At 32.6% G+C, this 23208-nt stretch overlaps 1 protein-coding gene across 1 annotated transcript in view; it reads left to right on the top strand.

The window, feature by feature from the left end:
• The window catches only part of msk (importin-7 msk), a 43847-nt gene that overhangs the window by 9235 nt on the left and 11404 nt on the right, over positions 1-23208 (top strand). The window contains exons 2-9 of the mRNA XM_072529502.1: positions 11366-11677; positions 11761-12066; positions 12279-12535; positions 13796-13977; positions 16825-17032; positions 18324-18652; positions 21693-22045; positions 22180-22606. Of these exons, the coding sequence (XP_072385603.1) occupies positions 11366-11677; positions 11761-12066; positions 12279-12535; positions 13796-13977; positions 16825-17032; positions 18324-18652; positions 21693-22045; positions 22180-22606 (2374 nt within the window). The remainder of the gene's footprint in view (positions 1-11365; positions 11678-11760; positions 12067-12278; positions 12536-13795; positions 13978-16824; positions 17033-18323; positions 18653-21692; positions 22046-22179; positions 22607-23208) is intronic.

Raw genomic sequence — 23208 nt, 5'->3', positions numbered from 1 at the left:
ACTATAACCTGTAGGTGCATAGCCCAATATTATACATTTTCCTGCCTTATCATCAAACTTAACTCCTTAATGCATCAGGAATATGAGCATAACATGTACTCCCAAAAACTTCTTTTTTTTTGTAAAGGAAAAAAAGACAAGAAGCAACAAGGAGGTTTTTAACGATTTTCAGCAAGAATCTGGCCATTCTATCTTTTAATCCAGAAGTAATCCTCTTTCTGTTCTCTTTTACATATATTTGTGTGCTTTGTTTCTGTTGGACAGCCCGTTTACATTCTTCCTTGTATAATTTTGCATTATTTTTTTTTCTTTTTGGTTATGGTCTTATTGCGTTTGATACTTTTGTTGTAATTCTTTACAATGTTCTTCAACGTCTAGGCTGTCTGTGTTTATCAGTGTTTGGGTTGTTTCTATCTGTTCCTGTTTGTCCTTTGGCTTTTTACGTATTGAATATTTGTTGCGGTGGGTTCGGCGCGAGTGTTGGATCTCATTAATTGCTTGATTTTACAAACGCCACTGAAAATTATTTGTTTCCGCTCTTTTCCATCGAATAATATTTTGTGTGCCTTTGTGTCATTTTAGTCCAGTCGTCAGATATTTGACCCCTAAAAATCATACGAACAAGCTGAATTTTCAGAGAATATCAATTTTGAGACCCTTAAAAAGATGCAAAAAAGTTTACTACTATTACCTCCAGGCTTCCCCTTAAAACCCCCTCGTAGAGAGGTAAAAACTCAATCAACTCAAAAACTCAAAAATCAATTTACCAAGAATCTGCACGTCGTAGAAAAAAATGTTTTATTTAAAAAATGTAGGAGAGATAATTTTAAAGAAAAATGTTAATTGGCATTTTTCTGTGGATTGAACCGTTCTCTCAGAAACAACGCTTGAAGCGACCGGCGGTTTTGAATGTCATTTGCGCGCGCGAAATCAATGTTACATAAAATGTGTATCAAGTCGACGGTAAAAATTCGATATCTTGTGGTCAAAGTGTGCTATCGACAAAAATCAAAATATGTTTTAAAAATGAAGAGCGCAGCTTTCTGGTGCAATTTGTGTACTTTGCCTGAAATGAAGCGAGTTTCTGTAAATCTGTTCAATAAATAAACGTTGCGCGATTTTTGCTATTTTTTACAAATCTCATGAGATCAATAAAATTGATTACTTTAATTAACCGGTCATAGTAAAATTTCGATTTTTAGAGACCAATCTTCAAAATCTATAACATGAAATTTGAATTTTGAGTTGTGGCAACAAATATGTGGCATTTGAAATATGACTAAAAAACGCAGAATTTAAACTTTTACATTACAAACGATTGCACGTCACGGGAATGCCTCAAAGAAGATGGTTTTGAGTGTAATTTCTATCAGAAGCTGTGTAGTTTTGAAAAACGTGCTAATGTAATTAAAAAAGGGCAGTTTTAAACGTTTTGGATCGTTTGTAATGTGAAAGTTTAAATTCAGCGTTTTTGTATTGATCTCATTAGAAGGATAGAAATTGGAAAAAATCGGGCCACGTTTAGTTATTTAACGTCTTTATAAAAACTCAGTTTATTTGCGGCAAATTACAAAAATTGCGTTCAAAATCTGCACCCCTTCTCTCTCTCCAATGGCGCTACAGCCCAAATAGGGCCTTGGCCTCCTCCAAACTATGCCTCCAACCTTGTCGGTCCCGCGCCGATCTTCTCCAGGTTCTCTGTCTAGCAAATTTTGAGCGTCCGCTGCCACTTCATCCTCCCATCTTTTCCGTGACCTTCCTTTTGGTCTTGCGCCCTTCATTTTACTATCTAGGGCTTTTTTTCGGCAATCTTTCTGTCTCCATTCTTACTACATGACCAGCCCAGCGAAATCTCTGAAGATTAACGAATTCTGAGATCGGTGTCTCTTTGAACAGTTGGTAGAGTTCATGGTTGTACCTGGATCTCCATATTCCGTTTTCGTTAATAGGTCCAAATATCTTTCTTAGGACTTTTCTTTCGAAGACTTTCAGTTTTCTTTTTGTTTCTTCTGTACTCCTTACTGACATTAAAAATTGCCGATCGCTTCAAGCGTTGTTGTTGAAACAACGGTTCATTCTACATAAAAAATTCTAATGAACATTTTTGTTCAAATTAGCTACATTTTTTATTTAAAACATTTTTTTCTATGCCGTACAGATTCTTGGTAAATCGATTTTTTGCGTTTTCCCCCTCTATGAGGGAGGTTTTAGGAGAAATCCCGAGGGTAAAAGTGGTAAACTTTTTTGCATCCTTTTTGGCGTCCTAAAATTGATATTCTCAGCAAAATTCAGCTTGTTCGTATGATTTTTAGAGGTTCAATGGCATTTTCGCCTCTGACGACTGGAGTATTTATTTATTCTGTTTCTCAATCCGATAGTTTGAGTTGTCAGAGTTCGTTGAGCAGCGATGTTTGCGCTCGGTTTGTTTAGAATCAAAACGTGTCATGTAGGTACCATATTATTTCATATTTTCCGAGGATTATTTAGAGGTTTCTTTGTCGGTTTTTTACGTAAATGGGTGATTAGTCCATTGCCCAACACCCCCCTTTTTAAACAGCAGTGATACCGGAAGCTAATTAATCCACTCGCGAACGTCAAAGGCAGAGTTTAATTTTTTTCATTTACGTTCAAATGATTATCTATCTATGATTTATCGTAGTTGGATTCAAGGAAGTATACAGAAGTCTTTTTGGACTTCTTAAATTTCAATATAAAGATTTTTTAAAATATTGTAGCTTAAATAGGTGCCACATGTGATATTTCAAAAACACATGGACACTATCACGACAATAATACACGTACTTGCTCTTAATTTGTTCAAAAAGTTTCAGGTTAACTCAAACAAATAGCGTTTTAAACAGACGATATATTGAATTGGGTTTTTTTTTCTATTCCAGTATTCAGTGAAGAATAGAATGCTTATTTTTAAGCTACATTATTTGGATTGGGAAAAGTGTTTCGAAATTTTTTTAAAACATGCAAATTTCTATTGAATTCATGGATAATAATTGAAAACCGATGTTTTCATAGTTAAATATTTATTTAACTTGTTATTACATTATTTAACTTTTTATTCTAGCTATTGTTATTATACTTGCTGTATTATTGTTATTATACTTAATGTTAATATTTGTTTTTACTTGTCCCTTCTCAAAACTTAATTAGTAAACCTCGTAGGCTGAATGGATCAACTTCTGAATACTAATTCATATAAATTTATTACGAATTCATATTACAATCGCGTAGAGTACCAAAAACTAAAAAATTGATTGCCCTTGAATTATACTGCTGGAATGTTGGATGATTCATTCAGTTAAATGAGTTTATTTAGTTCGACATTCTTTAGATTTTCTATTTTTAAATAGTATTTTAACCTTTGCTATATTTTTAAATATTTTTACCTTTGTTTGGGAAATGCGAAATCAGTAAAATGTTTGATTTATTACTTTATTTGTATAGTACTTATATTTTGTGAATTTAAAATGCTTATAAGGAAAAAGTTTGTTACTGCTACAGGGGGATAAGAAAGTCATTGAATTTTTTGGTTTTATCTGTATGGACGAGTACTATATATATATATATATATATATATATATATATATATATATATATATATATATATATATATATATATATATATATGTATATATAATCTGCTGTTTACAAATGTTTGCGATTATAATTATCCATTCTCCCGTTTTCAAATTTTATTATTTTTCTTATATTTACGTTTTAGATTTTAGAGTCAATAAGTCTGATTTTTTTCTTACTTTTTAGTTGGTTTGTTCTGTGTATAATGACCAGGTCTGTTTTAACCCAGATATGCCTAAAATCTACATGAAAATATTTTTTAATATTTTTCTTCAAATTTACGTGTTATATCAATTAACAAAAACATATTTATCGTGAAAACAAAATATTTATGAAAAATATGGTACACCAGGCATATAAACTACTATTAAGTTTCAGTGTGGTATGAAACAAAACGTTTGACATGTACGCCTACGTTGCATTTTAAACACCTCATTTTTGCTCTATCGTGGCACAAACCACATCGAGTTGGTTTTACCTGCGGAATTAGTAAATGGTCTAGTCGATCATGGTGAATATCAATGTTTTCATTGGCTGATGGACGACCTCGAGAATAGGAAGTAGGTTTTTTATTTTGTTGTAACAATGATGTTGCAATGCGTCTTCTAAATGATAACTGGTCCAGTTTTCCTCCATTCAAACGATGAAGTTGCCAGGCATTCTGAACAGCCATGTCATTGCATTGATTGATCAATGAAAAATACCATTTTTTGCCGCGAATAGAAATGCGGTAAAGACTAATATTTTGATCACTACGATCTACTCCGCCCATGTTTACATTATACTCATGTACGAGATGCGATTGTTCTACCTGAAATGATAAATATTACTAGTATTACAGAGGAAAATTGTCTATTTTATTTCATACCTGGATCATCTTCGTCTCCTTCTGCGAATACCGCTTCACAAGATGAATTGGTCGAAGTCCTGCTGAGTTTGAACAGGAGCGTTACTAAATTATTGTCATGCCATTTTACTGCAATAATATTTTGATCAGCAATTTTTCTGTAGATATATGTCCCTCTCTTTTCTTTTCTCATAATTTTTGATTGTTGTAAGTGTACTCTTAAGTGTAACACATCAGAATATTCCAATATGACGCTTGCTCCGACTCCATAATCGGTATATATTTTACTAATATTAGTTGATGATTCTTGGTATGGTTCAAACCAGTAAATATAGCCAAGACGTGATGTACCAACCCATAACTTGTAACCGTATGTGATGGGTTTACCATGTATAAATTGTTTGCATGAATGCCTTCCAAATTACGGAACCATTGCTTTATCTACAGAATGCGTTGCCGTTAAAGGTCTGTACTTCATAAACTTCTTATTCAAATTTACAAACAAAGGCCTGACTTTTGCAAATTTATCTCCTTGTTCTAAGGTACAGTTATCTGTAAGATGAAAATTTGATATAATAAATTCAAATTTATCTCTCGTAAAGCTTCTGTCACAAGTTGATTGTTAGCATCTCTGTCACGTTGCCAAAACATTCTCCTGCGAGGAATGTTTACATACTCACTCAATATGAGAGTTCCCAGAAAAGCTTTGACTTCATATTCTCGAACTTCTTGTTGGCGATTCTTCTGTGAAGCATATCGATTAGTTTCTGACGTTATCAGGTGTATGAGTTCTTCATAAAAAAAGGGAAAACAATTGAAAGGGACTCTTAGAATCATGTTGTTCTGGAAGTTCGTTTACAATGATACATTGGTCTTCCATCTGAATGTCGTCTTTTACCCAGTGGTAGATTTTTTGTTTCTTAGACCCTTTAACTGTACTTTTTTCTCCCTGTTCTGGTAATGAAATATTATCTTGAGAATCGGTTACTAATGCGTCACCGTCATTATTTTGCACATTTATTTCAGCAGAAGCTTGTAATTGCAACCCAGGTTAATTATCCATCAACATTATATCTTCATCGCCAGAGTTTTCGTCTGTTAGGACATCAAATGCATTTATTCGAGGCATCAAAGTAATACTATCTACATTTGCTACCTAATTTTCATCATCTTCTAACATACTAAGCGCATCCTCGAGTGAAACGCCCCTAAAAATAAATAGTAAGGTATTTTCCTGTCGTACAATATTTTGTACACTAAAATCAAGTGGCCTAACTAGTTATAAAATAATAATTTATCCAATTTATAAATCTAAATTGAAATATAAATGTGTTTTCTACAAGTAAACACAAAAAGAATATTCTTTTTTTGTATACATTATAACAAATATTTACTTACTTAGCAAATCGTATTCCGAATTCGGCCATGTTATAAAAACCGTAAACTTTATCACAATATTATCGCCAAATATTTCAAAGCCAGCAATTCACAACTACACTCTATGGTTGATTACTACATACTGAAAGTATTTAGGCGGTTATCAAGAAATATGATCCTTATAGATAATCAAGTTAAAAGATATTTGTGGTGTACAATTTATTGTACGTCAGGCATATCTGGGTTAATTCAACATCATCAATCCTTCCTGATTTGTCCATTGTTGAACATAGATGATACCAAGATATTTTCATATATTTCTTGCCATTTTTCTATTGGCCAGTTTTTAGAAGATTTAATCGCTTGTGACAAGATAAGATCAAATTTGATATATGAAGTTTCCAGCTTAGAGTTTCTTCGAATGTCATGCCCAAAAACTTTATTGACGTTACACGTTTTAGGTTCTCATCACATAATCGTAGGTTGGGTTTGTTTGTGTCATTTTTCTTAGAAAACAGGATGAAACTAGTTTTTTCAGTGGAAAAACAGGAATCTGTTTTTTTGTGACCAGAGTTATAAGTGTTGTATAAAGTTCTGTGTGTGACAAAATATATTTTGTATATTTTTGCCTTTGGCAAAAAACTACAAGATCATCCACGTAGACTCGTGCCTTTATAGGCGATTTTAGATTTTTGAGGATATTGATTGCCACTATGAAGAGGGTATGGCTTATAACTGAGCCTTGAGAAATGCTATTTACTGGATACATTATATCTGATGTAATAAAGAAAAGGCAGTGTCCTTGGATGTTCCAACTATGTTATTTTTTTTTAAGAAGAAGAATCCGAGTTGTAGCTTATGAAAAGTTGGTTCTTATTTGTCAAATTTCAAATCGAATATTTCAACTTGAAATAAACAAAAAATTGAATCATTTTCAGGGAAAACTCATCAAAACTTTTTTAGTGTTTAAAAAAAGATTTATTTTGGCATTTTAAAAAAGTTTCTAGCGTGAATCTAAGCGAATGATGCTCAAAATAGATTTTATAAGTAAACAAACATAGGTTTTGCTTTTCTGAAGATTTTGTTTTATTTTTTTTTGTTTTTCTGTAATACAAAAATTGGTTAAGATATGTTAGCTGTTCAAAGTTTATATACACACAATTATATGATTTTTTTCTAATAGGGGTAGTTTTCACACCTAAAAAATAAAAAGCAACCAACTGCGCTAGTGAAGTGGCGTGTAACTAAAACCTAAATCTAAATTTCCATGCAATTCGGTGGTGACACGGAATATTACACGGTGTCACCGTATTTCACGTTCATTTACTGCTACCCGTGACGACGCCATCTTGTGGCTCTAGTTCCGTGACGCTTGCCTCAGTATTTTACTGTAGAGCAAAAAAGTAATACAACGCGAGTATAGAATCTTCGGTTCAATACCGGTCGGTGTGCGTTGGCTTTCGAAATATTCTGCACCCCAGTTTTCCGTTATCAACTATATACACCAGTTATCAACTATATTTGTTTGCATTCTCCCAGATACAACCTGGGCGAATTTGCCCTTGACGACGATTGCAATATCGTCAGCGTATCCTAGACTGTAAGTCTTTTGTGGACAGATTTTTGAGATCATCTACCAAGGTCGCCCAAAGTAGAGGTGATAGAACTCCTCCTTGTGGACATCCTCCACCTGCTCTTGCTTGATGATTGCTTTACACAGAGTGGATATTACTTTGCCCTTATCCATGTGCATATTACCGCAGGCTTGCCTCGTCTACTCATTGCTCTAAACAAAGAGTTGGTGGTAAAATTAATAAATGCTCCAAAAGACTAGATGGGACAAGGCCTGTAGGATGACCTAAAAAAAGGAAAGATGCAGTCAGAGAAGATCTGGAGAAAATGGGAGTGAGACAATGGGAAATAGTGGCACAGGACTGCTGAGTAACGTGGAAGGCAATAAACGCGGGGCAAAGACTCACGAAGAGTTGTAACGCCGTTGATGATCATGATTATTTACACTACGTGTTGTTGTACTGAACCAAAATTACAGAGAGTGTGGTAAATTTCGTGAGTGGTCAGGTTGTCTTAGATCTTTGGCCGATCTTAGACTTTTTGTATGGTCTTTTTGTTGTTGGTCGATGTTGCGATTACTTCATTATGGACGTATGGATTATTTTATGTCTCTTGTACCTTAACCATTGTGTTCCAACCTTTTTCTAGATGTTTCAATTTTTCTCCCCAATATTCAGGTTTACATATTTGGGCTGCACGATTCGTTAAGGTTTTTGTGATGATGATTATGCTTACTCGAGTTCTTCAAAAAAAGTGGAACAGTAGGCGGTAGACTAGCGCGGAGCTTCATACTATATTTTCTGTATTTTTTAAATTTAAATAATATATTTAAAATTAAATAAAGTAATTTTATTATTTATTTAATTATTATTATATACTTGGTTAACATATTAACAAATCATACGTTGTTTACTTATGACAAACCTGTCAAATTCAGATCAAATAATATTAATAATAAATTATAAATAAATAGCATTTAATAGTAAATTTAATTATCATATGAAATAATTTGTTTAAAAATAATAATTGTATTTATATGAAATTATTTAAAAACGAGAATTTATTTTGACTATGATGACTAAAAACGAATTGATCGAGGGTAGTGAATCAATGTCAAGAACCACTATTCTATGACGCTACACGTGACGACGCCATCTTGTGGCGCTAGTCTCGTGACGCTCGCCTCAGCATATTACTGTAGAGAAAAAAAAAGTAATACAACGCGAGTAAAGAAGCTTTGATTTAATAAGGGTCCGTGTGCGTTGACTTTCGAAATATTCTGTACCCAAGTTTTGCGTTCGTTTTTCGTTGTACTAAAGATGAAATATATTTGCTGCTATTTCTATGGTGAAGTGGATCTTAAGGTTTAGACAAATTTATCAAATTTAAAAAATTTATAAACTTCTCCTCCCCACAGTAACAGATCACAAAATCCACATAACGTAACCAACTCAATGGCTTTTTATCTGCTGGTTGTAGGTAGGAATTTGTTTTATCTGCTAATTGTAGGTAGTAATTTGTTTTATCTGCTAAATTTGTCTATAATTCTTCTTACATTAGATAAAATGCCATAGTGTTGGTTTTAATGGTGTTTAATTTTTGATATTTTTAATTGATACAGTTATTTTCTTTATCGTGAATTGCTGACAAACATTGTAGATATTTCTTACGTAGGCCATTTTTTAAATTCTTGTATGTAAATTAAAGTAATCATTTTTCTTGTAGAGATCTTCAGTTTCAGCATATTTTTCTTGTAGTCATATCGATCCCCTTTGGGTTTTCCATTATCTGTACAATTTTGTCATTCTTCTATTCTTGCTTTTCTTACTATTGTACTTAAGTTTTAGTTTATCTCTGTAATAGCAAAGGATTTTTATTTGATATTTCTCTCATTTTCTTGTTAATTCCAGGATGCGTTGCTTTCTAATATACTTTTTGAAGTTTTTCCATGGCGTCTCTTTTATGTTGTATCATTTATTCTCTGTAATCGAACTTTAATCTTTGATAATGATAGTAGTGTTTTGGGTGTATATTCGTTCCTGAATGTGTATTTATGGATTTAATAGGATTTTAAAACGATGGTTTATAAGCACATAATCTCTCTGATTTCTTACAATTCGATTCAGGTTATCAGCTGGAGACTTCTATGTATGTTTTGAATAGAATAAAAATAATTTGGGAGTGGGAAGAGGAAGCGGTAGTTTTAGGCTGGATCGATCGTTCATATGCAATATCTCCACGTTTGAACAGTTAAAAAAAATTATTGCCTGTATAATTTAATTACAGATAATTTTTGTAGATTTACAAAATCATCTTAAAGTTTTGTTTATTGTAAACATATTTTGGTTACATGTAACTTGTAGCTTTTAATGCATGATTTCCTGTATATTTAAATATACAGTAAATCTCCAGAAATATAATCAGATGCTGATTATCAAGTTGGTTTTTTGAAAATCTTTAAAGAGTTGATTGTATTATTGATCCCTGTAATTATTAATTATTTCTTTCTTGTAGAGGATCTACTTTGCAGTTCTTCTTCTTCTTCTTTCTATTTATAAGCAATTCTGCTTGTTCATTGGCATATTAATACCTCTATAGAAGGTTATCACTCCATCTTTTACGCGATCGTCCGATACTTCTGCCGATTGATGACTTATATCTTGCTATTTTGACGACACGGGTCTCTCCCCATTCTGCTTAAGTATGTGGTTATTCCATTCTTTTTTGCTATTTAGTGTCTATTGGTTTGTACACTGTACATTACATTTTCTTCTAATGTCTTCACTTCTCTTTCGATCTCTCAGCATATTTCCTGTAATTCTTCTCAGTACTCTCATCTCTGCCGTTTCCAGAATCCATTGTGTTATGGCTGTGTCGGTTCTTGTTTCTGAGGCATATGTCGCTATTGATCTTACATTGGCTTTATATATTCTTGACTTCATCTCACTGTTAATGTTTCAGTTTCGCTATATAGTGTTATTAAGGCATCTTGCCAATCTATTTGCGCTTTTTGTGCTCAATATCTCACTTCTTTGTCTAGGTCTCCATAGCTGGACAGTGTAATTCCAAGGTATTTTATTTCTACTACTTATTCAATACTGATGCCATCAATTTCTATTTTAGATCTGGTTGGTTCTTTACTGATTACTATTGTTTTAGTTTTCTAAAATGAAATTGTCATATTATATTCTTTTGCTCTTATGTTAAATTTGTGGACCAGTGCAGACTATCTTCATCTTGGGCTATCAATATTGCATTGTTCGCATAACAGAGTATTTAAAAAAAATTATTTTAAAACTCCTTTATAAAAGGTATATATACCTTTTAAAGCTGTATATTATAATAATATATACCTTTTATAAAGGAATTGTTAAGCTAGCTACAGGAATTTAGTATCCTTGTGGATTTTAATTTGACGGTATGGTCAACTTGGCTCCTCAGTACATGCGCTTAGCCACTAAAAGATGCACTTTGAAGCTAGATATTTGGTTCAAAAAAATAATATATACCTTTTATAAAGGATTTTTTAAATCAATTTTTTGTTATACATGGTATACAGCCAGCTACAGGAATTTAGTTTCCTTGTGGAGAGTATTTTTACTTCTTTGTTTCCCATTCTGTATCCTCTTCCTTTGTTAACGCTTTTGATGATTTCATCCATCTACTCTGATATCAACCGTAAGTTGTCCATCTATTCTGACTTCCATTTTGTTGTTTTGGTAGATGTTTTCAATAGTTTTTATAATATTTAGGGAATTTCTGTATTATGCAGAAGATGCCGGTCTATTAGACTCTAGTGATTTCTCTGTAATTTACTTTATGACGAATATTGTATCTGCACACGATCTTCCACTAAGAAAACCCTGTTGTTCATCTGCTAAACTTATTCTCTGATTCGTTAGTTTTTTAAAATTTTAGTTGTAAATTTTAGGGTAGTATTTGTATTTAAAGTAATGAAAATATTTATTTCATTTATAGATACACAAAATTATCGGCTTCGCCCCATCCCTCCTTCAAGTCATAATGATGTCTGACTGTGATATGCCCGTTCGTCAAGCTGGCGCCATTTATCTCAAAAACCTCATCTCAACCAATTGGCAGGATAGAGAAGCAGAAGCGGGACAACCGATACCTTTTGCTTTACATGAACAAGACCGAGCACTTATTAGAGACAGTATAGTGGATGCTGTAGTCCATGCACCAGATTTGATTAGAACTCAACTGTGCACTTGTGTTAATCACATGGTCAAGCACGACTTTCCTGGAAGATGGACACAGATTGTTGACAAAGTAAGTTTTTTTTTTAATAAATAATCACATGTTATTGATATTTTATTTTTTTCTGTATAACAACAACCGTTTCTGTTTACCAGATCAGCGTCTACTTATCAAATCCAGATCCAAACGGTTGGCATGGAGCTTTCCTATGTCTGTATCAACTAGTAAAGAACTTCGAATATAAAAAAGCTGAAGAAAGGGGGCCTCTCCATGAAGCTATGAACCTCCTACTTCCTCAACTTTACCAATTAGAAGTTAGATTATTACCAGACACCTCTGAACAGTCAGTACTTCTACAGAAAGAAGGATTAAAGGTCTATTTTGCCCTCACACAGTACATTTTGCCTTTAGATTTGATTAGTAAAGATGCTTTTGCTCAATGGATGGAAGTCTGCAGACAGGTGAGAATAAAATGTGTATTACTAAGAGACCAGTTGCTGATACAATGTATTCTTAAAATGAAAAAACCATACATTGATCTTAAGAGATAATTATTTTGGAGATTGGATATTTCAGTTTTTGTTTTTTTTTTAACACCACTAACCTAAAAGAAACTGCAGTTTTAATTGCCATCTATCAAAACCCTTCAAAACGTTATATATTTGCATTTTAGGTCGTTGAAAGACCTGTACCTCCTGCAGCCCTTCAACCAGATGAAGATGAACGCCCAGACTTACCGTGGTGGAAATGCAAAAAGTGGGCACTTCACATCCTGTACCGTATGTTTGAAAGATATGGTTCACCAGGACATGTGACTAAAGAGTACAATGAATTTGCCGAGTGGTATTTGCAGACATTCAGCGCAGGCATTTTGGAAGTTTTACTGAGAGTGTTGGATGGTTATCGTGGTGGTAATTGGGTACCTCCTAGGTAAGTTACTGATTGTTTTTATTTGGTTAGCATCCGAATTATAGAACATTGAATTGATCTTACTAGGTTTCATAATCATGTTCTTGATCTTCCCAATGTTACAACCACAGTGGGTAATGATATTATCAAGAGAGTGGTACCTTATGAATAATTTGAATATGAATATTTAACTGTACATTAGGACAACATTCAAACAATAACATACAGCTGCCGGAACGAACTATGGCCGGTGGTAGAAATCCTATCAGCGTAAAGGTTAGGTGGGTGTATGACAGAGAAAGTATTCGGAAATATGAAATAGAAACTTTTGCTGGCAGTTTTATGTAGGATGGATTAAGGGGTAATTGTAATATTCTAAGTATAGTTAAACATTCTCAGAACAAACAGTAATTGTAATCTAAGAATATATAGGAATAACTAGGATATTTTAAACAGACTGATAGAGTAACAATTCTCAAAATACAGTAAGAATTTACCGCACATCTTGAGGGAGGGGTTTGTCACCGGCCATGATTCGTTCCGGCAGAGTTACAGAATTGACTAAGCGGGATAGGTTTTTTAAAATTAAAGAAAATATTAACAAGATAGAATAAGTCAACTTCACTAGTGTGCAAACTTTTCAAAATGTGAATCCATAAGGTAGTGGACTAAGGAAGTTCCTGGACTGTCAGAAGAAAGAATGAGTGTATCATGCCAAATTACATAGGTACTTAATTAAGAGGAAATTATTTTATCTTAATAAGAAATTACCATTATGAACTTTTGAACTATATAATTAGCACCGTTCGAAGCAGTAATGGATACAGTTGGATTATGCAATTGGAGGACATGATACTTTTTTTCACATAGGAAAACAACTTTTAACAATGGTACATGGTTGAAAACCTGGACTTTCTATTTGTGTAGTGTATCACAAGTTTCATCGCTAGTTACAATAAAATTCCAAAATTCCTTCACATTTTTTGAGTAGCGCTGAAGGAATTAGCGGACATTCGGACATATTCAACATATTTTATAACACGTTTTGACACGTGTATGATATTGCCATTGAGAATTTTGGGAAACTACCACGCATACACGTTATAATACTGTAATTGTTCTATCTAAATATTATCAGCTGTACCGACAGTAACATCAGGGATCATCTGGTGACAATACGTAACTTATTCTATGACAAAAACTATTAAGAGTCGGTGTTTTTATCAAAATTACTTGCATGAGTTCTTGTACACGACATAGTAATATTTGTTTTTTATCTAGAGTTCTACAGCAGACATTAAACTACCTCAATCAGGCAGTGTCCCATGGACATACGTGGAAAATACTAAAACCACATATGCCTGCTATCATTCAGGATGTTTTGTTCCCTCTTATGAGTTACTCGGCTGAAGATCACGAACTTTGGACCGTTGATGCTCATGAATATATCAGAGTTAAGTTTGGTAAGTACCATGCTTTAGAATACAAATTTAACAGTTGTGTAATATATCGCATTAATATACTAATATATACACTGCGCGTCACGAAAAAGAGGCCACCTAGAATTTTGTAAGAATTTTTCAATAACTTTAAGTTTATACAATTTATTCTATTGTAACTAAATTCCCACAATGCAGAAACACTTTTAGCGTCTTTTAGGCACCGACAAACGGTGCCGACAGGTCAATTAAGGGTGATAAGTTTGCAGAATTGATATCAGTTTTACGACTTCGGATAATGCACATGTTGTTTGTACCTTATTTTTCTTGGAATATGGCTATTCTGTTTTTCAAAAACCTTTCACTAGTATACAGTTGTTCGAAGAGTAAAATTGTGCAATTTTTAAATTAAAAACTATGGCTGGGAAATTTACTAGATCTGTTCAAATTGTTACTTTGATTGGTAATGGAATGAGTCAAAGAGAAGTGGCCAGACAGCTTGGAGTCAGTCGTTGTATGGTCCAAAAAATTTACCAACGATTCGTAGAGACTGCATCTTACGAACGACGACCAGGATCAGGCCCGAGAAGAATCACGACGGCCAGAGAAGACCGTTCTTTACAACGCACTTCTTTGCAAAATCGGTTCTTTACGGCTAGATCAATCCAAAACCGTTTTCAAAATGCTCACGGGTGGACTTTAAGCACTTCTACCGTGAGAAGAAGGTTGAGGGAATTTGGTCTAAGGGCTCGCTGTCCAGCAACAGGACCTTTGTTAACAGCAGCACATCGACAACGCTGACTAGTTTGCTAGAGACCACGAACATTGAATGATAGAAGATTGGAAAAATGTTTTGTTTAGCGATGAGTCCAGGATGGTTCTTTATGGCTCAGATGGTCGCATCAAACCATACAGAAGACGTGATGAACGATGTGCTGCTTGTGTTCGACGAGTACGTGTTGCTTTTGGAGGAGGTTCGGTAATGTTTTGGGCGGGCATTTCATTTGAGGGCCGTATTGATCTCGTATTTATTGATAGAGGAGCGTTGAATGCACACCGATACATTACCGAAATTCTAGACGAGCATGTAATGCCTTTTGCTGGGTTTGTAGGCGAAAACTTTATTTTGGCCACACGTAGCCAGGATGGTAATGCAATATCTGGAAACTGTCGGTGTTCCAAAAATGAACTGACCGGCTCAAAGTGCAGATTTGAACCAGATTGAACATGTTTGGGATCCACTCAAACGAAGGGTAAGAAACAGAATACCTGTTCCAATAAATCGTGAGCAGCTTCGGTTGGCGCTCATGGAAAAATGGGAAGCTTTTCCTCAAAACGACATCCAGAATTTGATCAATTAAATGTCAAATCGAATGAGGAGTGTAATTCACAATAGAGGTGGTAATACACAGTATTAATAATCACGACTTAATTGTAATTTTATACAGAAAACAGAAAAAATGTACAATGTTAATTTTTTTTATTTTTCAATAAAATCATTATTTTGGAAGAAGTTATTTTTTGACATTTGCTATTTAAAAAATGATTGCATACTGCTTTAGAACATATTCTTAAACATTACACAAACATCTAATGACAATCACTTTGTGGTATAATTCGTAAAAATTAAAAAATGGCAAAAATTTTAGGTGGCCTCTTTTTTGTGACGCGCTGTATATATATATATATATATATATATATATATATATATATATATATATATATATATATATATATATATATATATATATATATATATATATTTAATTTAAAATTCCTTTAATAGTATACTTTACATTTTAGAGCGAAATTATTTTAAACATTTCAAAATTATTTTTGAAGTGAATATCTACTTCTTATCGCTCGGTATACCTTTATGTTTTTGCATAGGCCCTAATCAATCTCAAGCGTGACCGAGACGCTTGCAGTATAATATACATACATATACATTTATTCTTATTACTCTGCTCATCGACTTATGCATACTATTTTTTAGAATATAATGATAATCATAATGAAATATTTAAACATAAATACAAAATAATAATGGTAATAAATAAAAAAAGAGCATGGTGCCGACGGAAGTGAATACTTCTTATAGCTTGTTATTACTATATGTGTGTTAATGATTTATGTCTGCTTATTACTGAATTGTTTACATTGTTTATAATAACACTACATATTTAAAATTTTGACAATTTAAAAAATGTTTAAGTAATTAATTTTTTTTTCTTTAAATATTTTTTTTTAATGATTTTAGTAATTTTCAAAATTTGTTAAATAAAATAATTATAGAATTTATTCATCATATACATGTTAATTCTTCTTCTTCTAATCATAAATAATGCGAGAGTATATTAATTAATTTTCAAAAAAAAAAATTCCGTTTGTAAATACTTATCTACAAACGACTATGAAATTTCTAAAATAAACTTTTGTTTGTTTTATTATTATCATATTATTTATTTTATTTAATTTTATTGAATTGTATTTAATTTTGTTCAATTTTATTCAATTTTATTTAATTTTATTGAATTGTATTTAATTTTGTTAAATTTTATTCAATTTTATTTATTTATTTTAATCTATTTTCATTTTATTTAATTTTATATTAACTTTAATTAATTTTATATGGTTTTATTTAATTTTTTATATTTTTTTATAATTGTTTACATATTTTCATTTTACAAAAGTACCACGCGCCCTTTTTTTATGCAAGTTGGATGTCCTAAGACATTTGTTCATATTTAACAACCAAATGATTTAGAATCAGTTCAAAATTTATGATTACAGAGTTTTTGTAATTATGTATACTCTGTAATGATAATATTAATACTTTTGAAACTAATTTTAATTTTATGTTCTCTCCAGACGTCTTTGAAGACTTCGTATCTCCGGTAACAGCTGCTCAAACATTATTACATTCTTCATGTAAAAAACGAAAAGAAATGCTACAAAAAACTATGGTAATGTTGACTACTATCCTAACAAACACAGCAACTGAACCTGCACAAAAGGATGGAGCTTTGCACATGGTTGGTTCTTTAGCAGATATATTTTTAAGAAAGAAAATGTACAGGTATGCATCTTTTCTTTTTTATATATTATACAGATTCAGTAAAATTTTAGCATGTGCATGACAATTAATACTATATAACAAAACAAATCAAATTATACTATGTTAAATTCATCCTTAGTCCATATTCATTACAGCATTCAATAAGTCGTTGCATTATATTCTGTAAATCATTGTTGTTATTCGTCATTATTCCTATATCGTCTGCAAAACGCAAGTTATCCAAAACTTCTCCATTGATAGATATACCTTCTATTGAATCTGAGAGAGCTTCTTTAAATACCGCTTCACTGTAGACATTGAAGAGTAGTGGTGACAGCATGCAACCCGGGTGGAGTAATATAAAACAGGCTAAAAACTGTAATGAAATAGTAGAATCTGTAACTTTCGATCTGTTAAGATCACTATCACTATTACGGATAGCTTCATGGATTCTATTTTAAACGAGACAAATTTGGGTGTATTTTGTATGCATTCATTAGGTCATTTTTACGACTAGACGAGAGAGGATAAAAATCTGAAATAAATTGGTTTAGTTTTAATAAAACATAAATATTAAACAAAATGTGTCTGATAACATAACTGAGTTGATGATATGGTCTGATTCTTGTGGTACTTGTGCAGATAGTTATATAAAAATTAGAGATAGAAGAGCGCCAAACACAAAGTAAACTTGTAAAAGAGTTTAACTGTGTTAAAAAACGAATAGAGGATTTATCCAGATTAAGAAAGTTAGTTGGTTGCAAACAAATGAGATATTTATTGATAAAGAAAAACTATTTTCCATTTTTTTAACAGATTATTATGCAGAAATTGGTATTAGTAAAAAAACAAGTGGGTTGTCTAGCAGTGTTTAGGTGATTTGGCGATAATAATGTGATATAATAAAATCAAACCAGAAATTGGTATAGATACAATCCCTGTTGCACTTGATTCCAAATGATTCAGTGACATGCCAGATTTTGAAGTGGAATTATCAAATAATTATCATTGATATTTGGCGTTGTCACCTAAGCAATAAAGTATTTTTAATCATGTTTTTATTTTCCACCAGCCCACAAAAAAGTAAATATTCATTTTAATTATTTGTTATTAATTAAATTGCATTTACATATTCAAAGCCTACAAGCTTTACAACAGTAAAAACTACCTTCTTTTAATAATAACTTTAACGCCTATTTACTTCATAACACATTTTTGGGTCCTTTCGTTGCCACAAAGAGTCATCCAATTGCAAAACCTGATGATTTTGCATGTAGTGTAAACTTCTTTAAATAAACGGGGATTTTTACAGGGATCAGTTGGATCAACTCTTCATAAAGTACGTGTTTCCTGAATTCAACAGCGACAGGGGACACATGAGAGCTAGAGCGTGCTGGGTTTTGCACTATTTTGCCGAGTTCAACTTTAAGCAGGAAAATATTTTGATGGAAGCCATTAATCTGACAGTTCGAGCTCTTCTTTTTGATAAAGATTTACCCGTAAAAGTGGAGGCAGCCATAGCTTTGCAGTCATTGCTCAATTACCAAGAAAGAGCCCAAAAGTATATTGAACCACAAGTGAAACAAATAGCGCTTGAATTATTGTCTATTATTAGGGAAACAGAAAATGAGGATGTTACAGGTAAGAATAAATATCGATTTGTGAATATTTTATGTAAAACAATAGTACGTTCAGAGAGTAAAGTTAAAATGTATTAGAAATAGGTATTTGTTTAGAACATGGCAAGTTTCTGGAAGACCTCGCAAATTACGAGGTCGTATAGCAAAAATACTTCTAATTGAAGAGTTACACAAAAATGTTTGCATTTGGAAGATTACTTAACAGTAATTAAATTTTTCTGGAGGATGATCAGTTCTAGAAGTAGAAACACGTAGCTACTTTTTAGAAATTCATAATCTCAAACATAAAGCATTTTATAATAGTGTCCATAATCATAATAAGAGAGCTTACCTCCATTAGAATATCTGTTACATCATTTTAGTTTGATTGAAAAATAAACCAGAATTTGATTTTTTGTCCAAAATGCATACATACATGGCTACATAAATTTGGTATAATTTATAAATATTGTAAGTTTTTTCAATTTGTTGTTTCTGTTGCCGTTTTGTTTTTATATTTCCTCCAAACGCTGTGAAAATAAAACATTCCGTTTTATACAGGGCAAAGTATTATGCACCAGAAGGCATAACTGTCTGTATTTTCTCTCTATAAGTCACTATTCGTTCACACTACATTTTTGACATCTATTGAGCCTTATCAGATAGTGGTAGAAATAGAAGATATACGGAGAGAGCGAAAGGAAAGATTTTTAACTAAATTTTCCACTTTACAGCTACGTAGTGCCATCTACTATGGGTGTAGTAATTGGCGTTCCTGAACGAGTTGGATCTTTAAACTGGCCTGAAAGACCCGGTTCTCTAAATTTTCACGACCCTGTCACCTTCTTAGAAGATTAATAATTTTAAAGTATTTTCCCAATTACATTATTTAAATGTATCTTGCACTCCCTATTGGTAGTAGTTATCCATGGAAAAATTTTAAATGAAAAGGGATAACGTGTGATACAGCATTTTAAAGAGTTTTCAATGCTTTATTCAGCAATGTGAATATTTTTCTTTTTTGTACAGGGATCGTCAGGGAAAAAATTATTTTATTTCATTTCATCAAAAAGCCAGTGTCGAATATCTTACGATTGACTGGTCTATTGGTAGTTTTATTGTCAAAACATTGGATTTTTTTGACATTTACATATCACAAAAAATTAGACGTATTTAAAATTAATATTAGTTCGATAGACCTCCTTAATAATTTGAAGTGAAAATACGTTTCATTGGGAATTTTTAAACATTATTCTAAATTATTTTAAAATGAGCTTAACTGAATCCAAGAGAATTGAAATGTTAATATTGATTGCAGTGAATGACAACACAAGAACGCATTCTGAGGTATGCAGATTATTTAATGAAATGTATCCTGGCTGTCACGTTTTCCAGTCTACAGTGAGTAGAATAGAGAAAAAAATCCGAGAATTTGGATCTGTCAAAGATCTTCCCAAACCTGGCAGATCAAAATTGAATGATCAAAAGAAATTGGATGTATTGTTAACTGTTGCGGAAAATCCACATAAACCAACAAGAGAATTGGCTGGCGATAATGATATAAGTAAAACTTCTGTATTGAGAATTTTGAAAACAATAAATACCATCCGTATAAAATTCAACTACTGCAGGAACTAAATGAAGAGGACCCAAATCGTAGATTACAATTTTGTGAAGTAATTACAAATAGATGCCAACGGAATCCGATATTTCCCAAAAATATTCTTTTCTCAGATGAGGCAAAATTCACCCTACATGCAAGGGTTAATAAATAAAATTGTCGATATTGGAGTAGCAAAATTCGCACTGAATAGGCAAGATCACACTCAGTATTCGGAGAAAGTGAACGTTTAGTCTGGTATATTAAATAACAGAATAGTTAAACCATACTTCTTTGAGGGTACAGTAACTGGGTCGAGTTATTTGAACTTTCTGCAAAATGTTTTAGAACCTGATTTAGGACAACGCTTTCTAGATACTGTTAACTCCGCAGAAATTAATAGAAATATATGGTTTCAACAAGATGGAGCTCCATCACATTATGCAGCAGCAGTACGAACATTTCTTGATCAAACTTTTCCGCATCGATGGATCGGTAGACGTGGCGAAATTTAATGGCCATTCTTCGATCTTGCGTTCTTGCGATCCGACTCCATTGGATTATTTCTTGTGGAGCTATTTAAAAACAAAAATCTACATGATGAAACCAACCAATATTAATGATTTAAATCACTGCATAAGGCAAGAAAGAATCATCCGCAGAGATGTTGCAAAATGTTATCGAAGATTTTCAACACCGTCTATTTTTTTGTTAAGAGATGAACAGTGATCATTTTGAGCATATGAGTTAGATTAAATTGTAATTATTGTTAATAAACTTCTCATTAAATGGCACTATTGTTTTACAAAACAAACAAAAAGATCCGATGTTACTTTTTTGACAACAAAACACCTAATAGACTAGTCAATTGTGAAAGATATTTGACTCGATGGCTTTTTGATGGAATGAAATAAAATAATTTTTCTCTTGACTATCCCTGTACAAAAAAGAAAACTATTTACATTGCTGAACAGAGCATTGAAAACCCTTTTAAACGCTGTATCACACGCTACCCCTTTTCATTTAAAATTTTTTCAGGACTAATTTCTAACCCTGGGGAGTTCAAGATCCATTTGAATAATATCATTGGGAATATATTTACATATTAAAATTGACCTGTTTCAGAATTTTCTATTTGTATTCATAATATTGTATAAAATGAATTTATCTGTATCACTGTATAGTAACTATTCGTTAAAAATGAAGTTTATAGTCGGTAGATCCATCAGTAAATATCCGAATGACCTGATACCGAAATTAGTGACCCGGTTGTCTTGTGATCGGCACCCGTTGATCCGGTTCTTTAAAAAGATCCGTAATTCTCATGACTGGATGACATCAATTAGACACCGGTTTGTTATCTGAACCACAGTATATTACTTCTGAACTACATAGCCACTGCTAAAATGTTTTTACGCTACTTAGTAACAAATTTCTGTTATTTTCATACATTTATTTTTAGGTGTTATGCAAAAATTAGTATGTGTATATACACAACAACTAATACCGATAGCAGTGGAAATATGCCAACACTTGGCTACGACTTTCAACCAGGTTCTGGACACCGACGAAGGATCTGACGAAAAAGCCATAACAGCAATGGGCTTACTGAACACCATAGAAACCCTTCTAACTGTGATGGACGAACAACCCGAAGTTATGAGATTGCTAGAACCAACTGTACTACAAGTTATAGCTAATGTCTTACAAAACGAAGTTCAAGAGTTCTATGAAGAGGTGTTGGCTCTAATATACGACCTAACTAGTAAACAAATTTCTCCAGATATGTGGAAAGTCTTTGAATTATTATATCGGGTAAGTGAGATTGCATATATCAAAATTAGATTTTTATTTTTGGTACATTACTTAATACTTTGTTATCATAAAGTAGCTACACCGTTGCAGTTGAATAATAATATATTCGATATACTTTTAAACAATATTTTCAGGTATTTATGAAGAACGGTATTGATCACTTCACAGACATGATGCCTGCTCTACACAACTACATAACTATCGATACCAATGCGTTCCTTTCGGACGAGCAAAGACTTTTAGCCATCTACAACATGTGTAAACAAATACTCACTGAAGACTCGGGTGAAGATCCAGAATCTCACGCCGCCAAACTTCTCGAAGTCGTTCTTTTACAATGTCGAAAGAAGATCGACCAGGCCGCTCCCATGTTGATAGAATTGGCAGCTGCGAGATTGCTGAGGGAAGTCAAGACGAGCGAATTAAGGACGATGTGTCTGCAAGTTCTGATAGCGGCTTTGTATTATGATCCACAGTTGCTGTTTTCTGTACTCTCAAAAATGCCCGATTTCACTAACCATTTTATTAAACAATGGCTTCATGACACAGATTGCTTCTTAGGTAAATATATTTTTTAAATGTACTATTTTAATGGGGATACTTGCATCATAAGAGATAAAAGTCGGGAGTTAAAATCCTGTAAGAATGGGAAACTAGAACTGAAGATTCTCTGTTTTAAAATAATGACAAAAATGCTTGTTTCTGCGTTTTTTACATTTTCGAGCATTTCATTCACTGTTATACTCATTTGCTATTCGTTAGGGCACTTGATTGGAGCAAGATATATTTGTATCGATGCCAAACCAAAGTGCTATATAAAATATCCTTTATTTGCAACCCATCCTTACGAACGACTAAGGGTGTTACTAAAAAGGATGCACAATGTTTAAATTTATAAAATATTTTGACTTTTCTGTTTCACATCTGCTTCCTTATACATTAAACAAACATTTGTATGGATGGAGCTTTTGACAATTTATTGTTTTCATATTCCCATGCGTTTGTATTTCGGAGATAAAATTTCGCGAGGATAAAAATATAGAATAGATATTATCTTATGACACCAACAACATTTACCACGTTGAATAAATTTAGACCGGGTAAAAAAAGAATGATCAAAAATATTGACCATATTGACAGGTTGCTAATGGTCAATTGGCAAG

This window comes from Diabrotica undecimpunctata, chromosome 4, assembly GCF_040954645.1.
Source record: "Diabrotica undecimpunctata isolate CICGRU chromosome 4, icDiaUnde3, whole genome shotgun sequence".
Lineage (NCBI taxonomy): Eukaryota > Metazoa > Arthropoda > Insecta > Coleoptera > Chrysomelidae > Diabrotica > Diabrotica undecimpunctata.
The sequence above is the reverse complement of the archived record's forward strand: the minus strand, read 5'-3'. Positions and strand labels throughout refer to the sequence as shown.